We start from the raw sequence: 14,862 nt of genomic DNA on the forward strand, positions 1-14,862 counted from the left end.
TTACCCTGGCTATGCAGTACTACATGTAACCCTGGCTATGCAGTACAACATGTACATGTTACCCTGGCTATGCAGTACTACATGTTACCCTGGCTATGCAGTACTACATGTAACCCTGGCTATGCAGTACTACATGTAACCCTGGCTATGCAGTACAACATGTACATGTTACCCTGGCTATGCAGTACTACATGTAACCCTGGCTATGCAGTACTACATGTAACCCTGGCTATGCAGTACGACATGTACATGTTACCCTGGCTATGCAGTACTACATGTTACCCTGGCTATGCAGTACTACATGTAACCCTGGCTATGCAGTACAACATGTACATGTTACCCTGGCTATGCAGTACTACATGTAACCCTGGCTATGCAGTACTACATGTAACCCTGGCTATGCAGTACAACATGTACATGTTACCCTGGCTATGCAGTACTACATGTTAACCTGGCTATGTAGTACTACATGTTACACAGGCTATGTAGTACTACATGTTGACCTGGGTATGCAGTACTACATGTTACCCTGGCTATGCAGTAATACATGTTGCCCTGGCTATGTAGTACTACATGTTACCCTGGCTCTGCAGTACTACATGTTACACAGGCTATGTAGTACTACATGTTACACAGGCTAGGTAGTACTACATGTTGACCTGGCTATGCAGTACTACATGTAACCCTGGATATAAAGTACTACATGCTACTCTGGTGATGTCTTGGCTTTAAAGTACAATATGTTACCCTTGCTGTGTAGTACTACATGTTACCTGGCTAAGCATTACTAGATGTTTCCCCACAGAAGTTACCATTTATTGCTGTGCTTTTTGGAGAACCGCACACAGCCCACCTTTCTAATTCTGAAAACAGGCCACTTTGTCACGCAACGGGGCTTTGTACTATCCACTTAACATCTGGATAACCAATATCCTGAATAACATTTTTGAAGCAAACCCATTTTAAACAAAAGCCAAGCTCCTTTCCCAAAAGAAATTAGCAGTTATTGCTGGGCTTTTTGGAACACCGCACACAGACCACTGGCACATTGCCTGAAAATAGGCCATTTTGGCTTGCAATGGGGTTTGGCACTATCCACTTCATATCTAGAAAACTAATATCCTAAATAATGTTTGTGAAGCAAACTAATTTTAAACAAATGTCAAGATCCTTTCCCAACAGAATTTATTACTAAATCGTGTGCTGTAGGGAAAACCCTTCTAATTCGGCACATTTTTTAGCTTGCAAGGTGGTTTTGCTCTATCCATTTCTTATTTTGATAACTGACATCCTAGATAATATTTTTCAAGCAAACCCATTCAAAACGAAAGCGAAGTTCCTTTCCCAAAATATGTTACCAGTTATAAATGTACTTTTTGGTGAACTGTACATAGCCCACCCTTCTAACCCGGCACATCATGACTGAAAAATAGGCCAATTTGGCTTGGAACGGGTTTTAGCAGTATCCACTTCACATCTTGAAAACTAATATCCTAAATAATATTTTTCAAGGAAACACATTTAAAACATAAGAGAAGTTCTTATCCAAACACATTGTACCAGTTATTGGTGTGATTTTTGGAAAACCGCACACAGCCCACCCTTCTAACCCAGCACACCATGACTGAAAAATTGGCCAGTTTGGCTTGAAACGGGTTGAAACGAAAGTCTAGGTACTTAGACTTACCTAGCGTATATTAAACTAGCGTGTACAATAGCCTGTACCTAACGTGTGACTAGCCTGGACCTAGCCCATACCTAGACTGTTCCAAGCATATATTAAACTAGCAAACTAAGCCTGTAACTAGCCTGTAATTAGCTTATACCTAGTCTACACCTAGACTGTACCTAACCTGTGACTAGCCTGTACCTAGCCTATACCTAGACTGTACCTAGCCTATTTAAACTAGCATGTATATAGCCTGTACCTAGCCTGTACCTAACCTACACCTAGGCTGTACGTGAGTGAGTCAGTGAGTGAGTATGGTTTTACGCCGCTTTTTGCAATATTCCAGCAATATCACGGCGGGGGACACCAGAAATGGTCGGGAATCGAACCCGGGTCTTCGGCGTGACGAGCGAACGCTTTAACCACTAGGCTACCCGACCGCCTCTTAGGCTGTACGTAGCGTATATTAAACTAGCATGTACATAGTCTGTACCTTGCCTGTACCTTGCCTGTACCTAGCTTGTAACTAGACTGTACCTAGCCTATACCTAGACTGTACCTCGAATATACTTTGTCCATACCTAGACTGTACCTAGCGTATGTTAAAGAAGCAATTTCATAGACTGTACCAAGCCTGTACCTGGCCTGTACCTAGACTGTACGTAGTGTATATTAAAGCAGCATGTACATAGCCTGTACCTAGCCTGTAACTATCCTGTAACTAGCCCGTATCTAGCCTATACCTAGACTGTACCTAGCGTATATTAAACTAGCATGTACATAGCCTGTACCTTGCCTATACCTAGTCTATACCTAGACTATACCTAGCGTATATTACAGTAGCAATTTCATAGACTGTACCAAGCCTGTACCTGGCCTGTACCTAGACTGCACCTAGCGTATATTAATATAGCATGTACCTAGCCTATACCTAGACTGTACCTCGAATATACCTTGTCTATACCTAGACTGTACCAAGCGTATATTAAAGTAGCAATTTCATAGACTGTATCTATCATTTACCTAACCTGTATTATAACTAGACTGCACCTCGCCTGTAACTAGCCTCTTCCTAGTCTGTAACTAGCCCGTACCTAGTCGGTACTGAGACTGTAACTAGCATTTACCTAACCTGTAACTAGCCAGCACCTAGCCTGTACCTAGCCTGTACCTAGCCTCTTCCTAGTCTGTAACTAGCATTTACCTAACCTGTAACTAGTCTGCACCTAGTCTGTACCTAGCCTGTAACTAGCCTCTTCCTATTCTGTAACCAGCTTGTATCTAGTCGGTACCCAGACTGCAACTAACATTTACCTAACCTGTAACTAGCCTGTAACTAGCCTCTTCCTAGTGTGTATCTAGCACTTACCTAACCTGTATCTAGCCTGCACCTAGCCTGTAACTAGTATTTACCTAACCTGTACCTATCCTATAACTAGCCTCTTCCTAGTGTGTATCTAGCCTGCACCTAGCCTGTAACTAGTATTTACCTAACCTGTACCTATCCTATAACTAGCCTCTTCCTAGTGTGTATCTAGCCTGCACCTAGCCTGTAACTAGTATTTACCTAACCTGTACCTATCCTATAACTAGCCTCTTCCTAGTGTGTATCTAGCACTTACCTAACCTGTATCTAGTCTGCACCTAGTCTGTACCTAGCCTATAACTAGCCTCTTCCTAGTGTGTATCTAGCCTGCACCTAGCCTGTAACTAGTATTTACCTAACCTGTACCTATCCTATAACTAGCCTCTTCCTAGTGTGTATCTAGCCTGCACCTAGCCTGTAACTAGTATTTACCTAACCTGTACCTATCCTATAACTAGCCTCTTCCTAGTGTGTATCTAGCACTTACCTAACCTGTATCTAGTCTGCACCTAGTCTGTACCTAGCCTATAACTAGCCTCTTCCTAGTGTGTATCTTGCATTTATCTAACCTGTAACTAGCCTGCACCTAGCCTTAACTAGCCTCTAACTAGCATTAATCTAACCTGTAACTAGCACTCACCTAGCCTCTACCTAGCCTGTAACCTCTACCTAGGCTAGAACTTTTGTTGTTGTTCAGTATATTAAACCTTCCAGTACCTAGCATGTACGTAAACTTATCTAGTCGTACCTAGCCTGTAACTAGCCTGTATTAAATTAGCCTGTATCTAGCATGTAACTAGCCAGTAACTAGTCTGTAACAAACCTGTAACTATAGTATGTAACTAGTCTGTGACTAGCCTGTACCTAGCCTCTAACTAACCTGTATCTAGCCTCTTACAAACCTGTATTAAACTAACCTGGGTACAATGTGTGAAGCCCATTTCTGGTGTCCCCCGCCGTGATATTGGCGGAATATTGCTAAAAGGTTGTAAAACCATACTCACGCACTCACGTAGATTTAGTTTAGGGATGTTAGCGTTTGTTTTTTATGTTTTAATACTATGCCTGTTGGTTTTTTTCGGCATTTAACGCGAAGACCCATTTATTGGCCCATGTTTTAACTCTGTTTAATGTTTGTTGCAGTAACTTTTGGCCCATGTTTATGCTTCTGGCGTGAACCTTGAGGGCTCCTCATCCGCATATTTTGAGCCAGCAATTCGTACCAAACTACAAGTCATTGAAGGGAGACAACTCCAACAGCCTTACAGTACATATTCCCACTGGTTGGCGTGGTATCAGCATTTATGCTAAAATGGGTCATAGGGAGCTTATATCACTGTTTCAGGGGTCACCAGAAATGGGCATTACACATTGCATCCATGTGGGGATTCAAACCCGGGGCTTGAGTGTGACGAACGAAAGCTTTATCCACCCAGCATCCCACCGCCTATCATAGAGTGAGTGAGTGAGTGAGTGAGTGAGTTGGGTTTAACGCCGCTTTTAACAGTATTCCAGGTCTCAGACGTTTACCACTTCGGTGAAACCCACGAGCACGGGTATGGTGCTGACAAACCTAGAAACATAATTGGGGCGAACCGGGATTCGAACCCACAACCATAGGTTTCTTGCGTGCCCAAGGGACGCAACTCTGCACAGCGAATCGCGGCGCCTTAGACGACTGGGCCACCCGTGCCCCCCTATCATAGAGAATGAACACCATCCAGGGTATCAAGAAGGGAAGGAATATACTGTGATTATTTGGAACAGGGTACACCAAAGTTGTGCAAAACTAAAGACAGCAAGGAGGTCTGACTCACCAGGTGTTACCCTGGGAAGGCGATGCTGTGGGGATTATAACTAGGTTAAGGTTGGCTCCAGCAACCTATGCTGGTATGAGGCAAATAAATGGATCTGGTGGTCAAGCTCGGTTAATTGATTCATTACATGTCACTCTAACAGACTGTAGTACATTGCTCACAATGTCATTACTGGTGTGTCTGGTCCAGACTGGATTTGCAGGTGTCCTATGAGTGGGTGCTACATTGCTCACAATGTCATTACTGGACCCGTGAAGATCCGGGTAAAGAAAAGGTCTTCAGCAACCCATGCTTGCCGTAAGAGGCGATTATGCTTGTCTTATAGGCAACTAATGGGATCGGGTGGTCAGGCTCGCTGACTTGGTTGATGCATGTCATCATATCCCAATTGCGTAGATCGATGCTCATGATGTCAATCACTGGAATGTCTGGTCCAGACTCGATTGTTTACAGACAGCTGTCATATGGCTGGAATATTGCTGAGTTTGGCGTTAAACAACAAACAAACATTACTGTATCTGGTCCAGTACTCACAGGCCCCTATCCTACAGCAGGAGTACTGCAGAGTACAGGACAAAACACAAGGTGTGATCATCATTCTGCCATGATCTGAATACATGTCAAAGACCTTCAGTCAGTTCTGGGGGCGGTCGGGTAGCCTGGTGGTTAAAGCGTTCGCTCGTCACGCCGAAGACCCGGGTTCGATTCCCGACATGGGTACAATGTGTGAAGCCCATTTCTGGTGTCCCCCGCCGTGATATTGCTGGAAAATTGCTAAAAGCGGCGTAAAACCATACTCCCTCAGTCAGTTCTATCTGCTATAATCCTATACAATCGACAGGTGATTACATCACCCCAATAAAAAATTATGTATTTTGATACATTTTTTTTATTTTTACGTTTGAGTTTTCCGAAACTAGTGATGATACTGTGAGGATACGATTCTAGAAAAGATGTCATTGAAATTAAGTATTTGGCGTTAAACACGAAAAATGTGCTTTGGTCACATCACTGAGACGTCTATTGATATATGTTGATATTTTAGAGCGAACATATCTCCTCCTAACTTCAAATTATCTAGAATACAATATAATATAAACCAGATTTGGCCTCCGTTGTATCAACGACAACAGTATCTTCATCTTATACATGTACCCATAACGCTTATCAATGAAACAAACGGTGGTCTCGTTTTTCGAGTATAATTATCACTGCAAAAAGATCACTGATTCGGAAACGTGAGTTTGCAGGATAAACGAGATTTCTAAACTAACGAGGGAGCTAAGTTGTAACCAAGACCACTGGTATATATCACAATGTAGCCTGTCATGTTGTGTTTCTAGTGTAAAAGTTACGCTCTTTGCGCTCGGGTGTCATTCAATGACCTCTCTGCTCACAGCAACAAATAAATATCACCACTTTATGCTCTCCGTGCCATTAAACACGAAACCAACAACCTCATTACCTTCGTACCTCTCCACATACCGGCGTTAAAATGTGACCGCGAACAATGGCTGAAGTGTAGGCAAGACTCGCTGCTTCGTCAGATGTACAGTTGCTCTCTGACCCCTGGGCTGCGCGGCAAGCCTTGAAGGAAGACATTCCATTAGCTGATTAGGGGCATTTTGTATTGCATTTATTGTCAGTTACACACTAATTATCTTCGCTTGAAAGTCGCTCGAAAGATTACACTGTTGATGCTGCACGTGCAAGGGTTTAGTAGGTCGCGTGATGTCGGAGGTCGCGCTGACCCAGGACAAAAGGTCAAATCAGTGATGGTTGTCCCGTTGGATGGTACGGGTGACTCCAAGGGTAAGGTCAGAGATCTACGTTAACGGTCAAACTGATATTTCCCCTTAAGAGTTTAGGCTGGGTTGGTAATATGACAGGTAAAACTGAAAAAGACAACGTTGGTGTACCGTGACCTAACCGCCATCATATAGTGAATTCTGACCAGCATCGACATACGACACATATGGGTTCGAACCCGCCACGTTGAGATCGGATGAGGGCCCGTTCCTCAAAGCGATCTTAGCGCTTCTAAAGGTGATCGTAAGTCCCATACATTAACATAGGCTTACGATCATCGATCATCGTAGCGACAAGATCTCTTCCTCAGATGAGGCACGGGGCCTAGCATAGAATCCCCAAGAACTCTTGCTTGTGTAGTGACCATAAAATTTCCGAGTCCCGTGATGAGATTCGAACCACGGGCCTTCTGATCCGAGGTCGGACGCCTTGTCCACATGACCAAGGGGGTTAACCCCGTCAGCAAGCTGACAAGATAAGGATGTCATCTGTGGGATGACTCCACGCCCTGCTACACTTGGAAGAGGCGACTCCATTGGATGGTCAAGATAGTGACGTGTTGATTGCGTGTGATCGTACACCAACGACGTGAGATGGTGCTCGTGATATCAAACACTGGTTTGTCTGACCCTGAGTTTTTACATGGTCGCTGAGATGTAGCTGAATGCGGCGTAGCAAAGAGTCGTACACTGACCACGCGGACTGATGACAATGCACCGGTTATAACATTCGCCTTCCCATTGCCTGAAGACTCGCGGGATATCGCTTTACATGACTGTGCGACCCCTGAAGATCAGGGAATAGGTCTTCTAGCAACCCATTCTTGCCGTAAAAGGCAACTATGCTTGTCGTAATAGCTAGGCGACTAACGGGATCGTGGTCAGGCTGTCTGACTTGGTTGATGCATGTCATGTATTCCAATTGCGTGGATCGATGCTCATGATGTCAAGCACTGGATTGTCTGGTCCAGACTCGATTATTTACTGACCGCCGTCGTATAGCTGGAATATTGCTGAGTGCGGCGTTAGTTCAAACATGACTATGCCTGTAACAGGCACATGCACGTTCCTTCTGACAGGACGAGAGTGTCAGTGTTTAAGTTACAATGTACACACATCTAACACTTGAAACTTCCAATGTGTGGACGCTCCATCTGACAAGCGTTAGATAGCATCAACGAATGCGATGTCATACGCCCTCGACAGAATTAAACCCAAAGGAAACTGTATGGTCGTATGACGATGCCACAACTGCCATCACTCACCCCTAATCTCTCTCAGGTGAAAAGATTATCTCAAATATTACTTTTCACAATCGTTCCGTGCTTGTTGGGGGCGACAAAAGAGCACTTGTCGGTCATACGCGATAATTTGTCACGTTGGCTTGGAGCGGTGCTCATGATTTTATCCACCTATTTGCCTGTTAAGCCTTGATTATTTGCAGTCCCCGTGTTACAACAGGAACAGTGCAAACTACCACGTTAAACTACAGTGTAATGGCGTGTCTTGCAATGATCACCTCTATTGTAGCCCTCAAAACATGGATATCTCAGTCTGTGACGGGGACACACATCTCCATGGTTACACAATACATGGATATCTCAGTCTGTGACGGGGACACACATCTCCATGGTTACACAATACATGGATATCTCAGTATGTGACGGAGATACACGTCTCCGTGGTTACACAATACATGGATATCTCAGTCTGTGACGGAGACACACATCTCCCTGGTTACACAATACATGGGTATCTCAGTCTGTGACGGAGACACACGTCTCCATGGTTACACAATACATGGATATCTCAGTCTGTGACGGGGACACACATCTCCATGGTTACACAATACATGGATATCTCAGTCTGTGACGGAGACAAGCATCTCCATGGTTACACAATACATGGATACCTCAGTCTGTGACGGGGACACACATCTCCATGGTTACACAATACATGGATACCTCAGTCTGTGACGGGGACACACATCTCCATGGTTACACAATACATGGATATCTCAGTCTGTGACGGGGACACACATCTCCATGGTTACACAATACATGGATCTCTCAGTCTGTGACGGGGACACACATCTCCATGGTGACACAAAACATGGATGGATCTCTCAGTCTGTGACGGAGACACTTCTCAATGTTCACACAATTCATCGATTTCTCAGTCTGTAGAGTTGCGTCCCTTGACCGAGCAAGGAGCTGATGAATCCTTTATTCTCTGCGATAATGAAACATTTTCTCTTGAGAAATATCCACAGCCTTGGGCATTCATCCCGTATGAAACCTGATAGGTCATATAACTGCTGAAAGCGGCGTTACAATCACTTTAGCCACTCCTCCCGTGAGTCGACGGCTACTATTGCATCTAACGATGACCATTTCAACAAGAGGCACTAGAATCCCGGGAATTTCAATGTACAAATATATCCAGCGACCAATGTATTGACTAAATGCTCCTCCTCATGCCACGCCACCCCGTGTCGCCTGGCAACACAGCGTCCGTGTCGGTCCTGTCGCAGTGGAGGACGTGGAACACTGGATCAATCAATTTGTATGGCTACTTGAACATGACTTACACTTTGTAATAAGACTTATTAACATGTGGGGTCAGTCCGCTGATAAATGACAACAAACTCTGAACGGAAATATTCACCCTATAAAGTATATACACAATAGAGACCTAGATCCACCGAGGCCGTTCACCTCCTTGTTGTGGAACACTTACCTGGAACGCGTACACTTTTAGTATTGATAAAGAAGCACCTATCCTTAATACTGGATGATAAGGACGTATTCTTAGTTGTGGTTTGTAGAAGCATGCATATTTCGTATGGGTTGGTAAGCATGTATTGTGGGAATTGGTTTAGTTTGTTTTATTTGTTGTTGTTTGTTTTGGTTTTGTTTAACGCCGCACACAGCAATATTCAAGCTCTATGACGGCGGTCTGTAAATAATCGAATCTGGACCAGACAATCCAGTGATTGACATCGTGAGCATCGATCTACGCAATTGGGATACAATAACATGCGTGAACTAAGTCAGTGAGGCTGACAACCCGATCCCGTTAGTCGCCTCTATTGAGAAGCATGGGTTGCTGAATACCTATTCTAACCCGGACGTTATGTTATGTTCACGGGACGTATTGGTTTAAATTTAAGTTTATTCTTCATTTTGCTTGAGAAGCACGTATTCATAGTCATTGTTTAAGCGCGTATTCTTAGTTGTGGTTTATAAGCACGTATTCTTAGTAGCGGTGTGAGGGGCGGTCGGGTGGCCTAGTGGTTAAAGCGTTCGCTCGTCACGCCGAAGACCCGGGTTCGATTCCCGACATGGGTACAATGTGTGAAGCCCATTTCTGGTGACCCCCGCCGTGATATCGCTGGAATATTGCTAAAAGCGGCGTAAAACCATACTCACTCACTAGTAGCGGTGTGTCGAAGCACAAACATTTGCTTATAGGATGATAAGCATGTATTTTAGTTATTGGTTTAGAATCAAGTATGTTGCTTTAGAAGTACGTGCTCATAGAATTGGTTGATAAGCATGTATTCTGAGTTCTGTTTGAAAAGCACGTATATCCATCGTACTTGACTATAAGCACGTATTCATGTTTCTGATTGAGAAACACGCATTTTTAGTATTGGTGTATAAGCACATATACTTATTATTGGTTTAGAAGCACGTGTTCTTAGAATTGGTTGATTATATTCACTGTGGGTGACATCATTTCAAAACCTGAATAGACTATAGACGTTGTCGACATAGTAATGGTGTTTTAATTTTATCAAATTACGATGACGCTACGCAAATACGACCAAGAACAAGTCTCTATGGAAAGGTGCATTGCAGTGTGTGATCTTATTTTTACATCCTTGTAGGGACCAAGGGACGTCATGAATGGTACTCCGCGTTATTGCGTACTTGTCATTCATAAAATACCAAAATTAATGCAAATTATATATTCCATAAAGAAATATGCTGATATTGCACCTTTGGCATTTCGTGCCGAGTGCCACCTACTCATAAATACCACAGAACGATCTAAGACAGATTAAATGTAAATGCGCTGCTTGAGAAACGCGTTATCCATCGAGCCACTTTTCGCGCTCCTTGTTAAGTTCAATAATTTGTCGTCTGTTTGAGCAGGGGTAATTCTCGCCCTAAGTTGGCGAACCTGGCCTGGCTGTCACGCAGGCGAGAGATCAGTCTCATTGGGCTCATTACGGCAACAGGTGAACAACAACAGGTTAAAGCCTGTCACACTCATTCATACAGGACATTCGGTGTGTGGAGAGGATTTTCTGCTTGGCAAGTTTGATCTTAAGAACTATAGCCCTTTCTCAGACTTCCATTTGAGCTCGCACTGGAATTCCTCTGCAATCGATCAGCCAACACCGCTTCGTTTATCGTCTTCAAGCCCTCGGTGACCCTCGCTCGGACCGAACCAACTGCTAGGTCACATTTACCTTCTGTGGGACTTTGGCAGACGATATGCGATAAGCAGCAGACGAATTGTAGCAGACGACATGTGACAGGCAGCAGACGACACATGCAGAATAAGAAGATAACGATCATGTACTATGATGATACGAGACAGCACGTCTGGACAATTTGACAGCTTGCTTCAAAAGATGATCGTCATCTTTTGAAAACTGTTGTACGCTAGAGTGAAATACTCCTTTCCGATCGTGGCCTTTCTTCAGTGTGTGTAAATTCAAAACCGCTCGGATTTGTTCACGTGATTATTTCGCAAAATTGGATTTATATCAATCTGCAGGTTTATTTACCTGCTTTTGTTGAAAGGGTAGAGATGCAGTAGAACTATTTATTTACACTCCTCAAGTTGCGAATATCCTTGAACTATTAGGAGGGGATGTTACGGGTGTCCCCGGTCAAACAGCCTGGATAGCTGTGAGTCCCCTAGTTCACCGACAGCTATCGGGATACGTTAGTGGGCTCGAAAGCACAATCCCTGTCGTCCCATCGCTCACTGGTCTGTACAATTCTGATTTATTGTGTTTCAAATGCTAAGAAATGCACGAGTGAACAAAATGCAAGCGTCTTATTGTCAAAGGACCTCTCGTGGCGTGACTTTTATTGGTATTTGATGCAGCAGCAATACGTTGGATACCAAGGTGATACTAGATTCATTTGATCCCATACCCAATCGATGGAAGACCAGTACGTGTAGTGTGATTAATACATCTGTGCACACAGCGTGCACAGCCCGTGGCAACTGCCACTGCATGGTGCACGGCAGCACTACCACCTGTCGTTGAGTTTATCGTTTTGACAGCGTGTTTTCGACAACTAGTGAAAGAGGTGTAAGTTATAATTTACTCTGCGTCACTAAATCGTTGCGCACTAAGACACTTGTCATTAAGGCTTCACTGGGCGATATTCAACTCGAGGAACAAGTGTATGTATGTAGGATCTGTCCGCACTATGAACGAGTGTGGCCGAGTCTCTCCCCGCATCGCCAACTGCATACAGAATTCAACAAACTTACTTCGAGAGAAACGTGACCCTCGCTGGCGGATAGGTGTTAACTGTCTTAATTATCAGGATCAGACACACTCGAAACTGTATCAACAAACTTCAAGAGGCCTATTTGTCAACAGTTTGTACTGAGAAAACACCATCACTCACAAGGAAGACATTGTATCGTCTGTTCTGATTCTTCAACATAACAATAGCTATTGAACTCCGGTAATCCACATTACAAATTGGGTATTATCTTGGACTGGATTTGTGACGGATCAACGCATGTCCAGGTTTGCGGACGACTTTGAGATCACTGTTTCAAACGACATGTGGACAAACAGATCAGCGTGGGTATATCATTTCATTGAACAGATCGCGGGATAAACATATATCGTCTGCTAGTGATCATCCTCTTGATGTTTTCGGTTCTCGCACCAGAAGAGGGGAATACCTTGAATATTTTCTTCTTTCAGAACCACTCTCTGTCCCCTCATCTCCATCAGATGAAGAGGCAATACACTGGCGCAACCATCGTGCATTGCATCAGCGTTCAACTTTTTCATTCAGTGGATTAAAAACAAACACATCACCTGTTGAAAATAATCACTATCGGCTTGACAGGATAACACCAGAAGACATATTGGATACATATATGCTTCTATACAACGTACTGCTTACTATTTCTCAAGTGGATTAAGAATAAACATATCATCTACTGAAAGTTACATCTATATAGCCTGCCCGGATAGGCATCTTCAAAGGAAGACACTATGGGGACAGGTATGTTTCATAAAGTACTTTATCATATCCTGGATTAGCTTTCTAAATAAACATATGGATGATATATCTCCTTCCAATTTGTCCGGCCATGCATTACTAGCAGCCCGGAATATATTATATGAAGGCTTTATCTGAATTATTTCACGGAGCAGATTCAGAAGTGAAACATATCGTGTGCTGAAGCTATCCTTCTGGAACCTGTCACACCCGAGTTAGCAATCCCGGACAATAGCCGTGCTGTGGCGGTTTGTCGTACACCGGGAGAACATTGTGAGGGAGCGAGCTCCACGTCTGTGTCACAGTGTCAGCACTGGATTAAACCCTGTCATCAAAGCAGCGCATCCAGTCTGAAGGGATCTCCCAGTGATGTCAGATGCTGAGTGGAAGTAAGTGAAGCGTTGACATCATCCATGCACCTATCCACCCGCCAGCTGATGATGTAGTAGTGGTAGTAGCTGCAGGCGACTATGATCGACAGGGTGGGATGTGTCGTCCTCTGAAGACGCGGTGATGACATACACAGCGGGAATCTGTGGTAACATCGCCACCTATGAGGTGGGTCTCCGTGGGAACTAGATCTGGAACCGCCCAGATGAGAGCATCGTCTTTGGAACAAGGATATTCAGAACTCGTGTGTTAGTGGTGTTCTGTTGGATGTGAAGTCTATGTGACTTTTGGTTCATCTTATTTTCCAACTATGGAGTTGAACAGCGTGTAGTATACTGTAATACCTTTGTTGTCGGAAGTTCAACGACTTGCGCACTTTGACTTGTTTTTATCTACAGGGATACTAACAGTGATAAGTGTTCCGTGTTGAAGGGAACACGTGGAGGTGTGTGTAGATCCAGTGTTGTGCATATTCAGTTAAATGTGGAAACAGCGTTCTTCTGGTTATCAGAATCAAACAAACCTGTTCAGATAATTCCCAGCAGTACAGAGGAATACCTGATAGTGATCGAAACTGGAGAAGTTTGTTGTTGATGAGGTGTCTGAATGACAAGCGTGGGAACTTGTAAATGTTACGATACCGCTATGTACCCAAGCGCTCAACCCGAAAGGAGGCAGTCGAGGAGGACTCGCAGGGGGGTCCCGGGCAGACGACAATCCGGCGCAGACGACAATCGTCCGGGACCAAAGTGCAAATGGCTGCAGAAGCTTTCCCTCTCCCTCCAGAGGTCGCAGCTGACCCCCTCTCAGACGACGCCGGGGAGACAGATAACAGCAAGGACTCCGGCAGAGAAGGTGAGATAATCACAGGTCTTTGATATGCTCAGGTAAAACGTTTAGATAAACTCAACGATTGTTCAGTACAAGTGAGAATGCTGACTTGAAGGGTAAGAAACAAGCAGCTGAGATTAACATATACCCAGATTATCATAAATAGAGAGTCCATAGTCAAGTTATATACCCCATGCATGGAAGTATTGTTTTCATAAGTACCTACTGTAGTGTCAATAAAGGCTTATTTACCTCCACCCCAACCACACACACACATATCCCTACACACACGCTCTCTCACACACACACATATACCAACACACTCCAACACACACATATCCCTAAACACACTCTCTCTTTCTCACACTCACACCTACACACACACACACATCCATACACACGCACCTACACACACACACACACACATCCCTACACACACGCACGCCTATACACACACACACACACACCTACATGCACACACACGCGCGCGCGCACGCCCTTCTCAGGACCCTCAAATATAGTATAGCCATTACGTTGACCTGTCTTGTGACATTACAGAATACAATACACAGGGTCTATTAAAGGTTATACACACTGTTTATGCCTACAGTCTGAAGGTACATTGGGCTATTAATGTGAAATGACCCATAACCAATTTCAGGGTCCACTTCCTACGATATCAGAGCATTAAAGAAACGTGACAAAT

The 14,862-nt window shown here is 44.1% G+C and overlaps 1 protein-coding gene across 3 annotated transcripts in view; it reads left to right on the top strand.

The window, feature by feature from the left end:
* Positions 1 to 11,635: 11,635 nt before the first annotated feature.
* The window catches only part of LOC124117277 (regulator of G-protein signaling 12-like), a 63,763-nt gene continuing 60,536 nt past the window's right edge, over positions 11,636 to 14,862 (top strand). The window contains exon 1 of one of the 3 annotated variants that reach the window (XM_046479087.2): positions 11,636 to 14,180. In XM_046479087.2, coding sequence (XP_046335043.2) covers positions 13,955 to 14,180 — 226 coding nt within the window. In that variant the 5' untranslated portion in view covers positions 11,636 to 13,954. The remainder of the gene's footprint in view (positions 14,181 to 14,862) is intronic. The other 2 variants (XM_046479084.2, XM_046479085.2) reach the window with 2 other exon arrangements.

Source organism: Haliotis rufescens, unplaced genomic scaffold, assembly GCF_023055435.1.
Source record: "Haliotis rufescens isolate VD_foot unplaced genomic scaffold, xgHalRufe1.0.p SCAF_12, whole genome shotgun sequence".
NCBI lineage: Eukaryota > Metazoa > Mollusca > Gastropoda > Lepetellida > Haliotidae > Haliotis > Haliotis rufescens.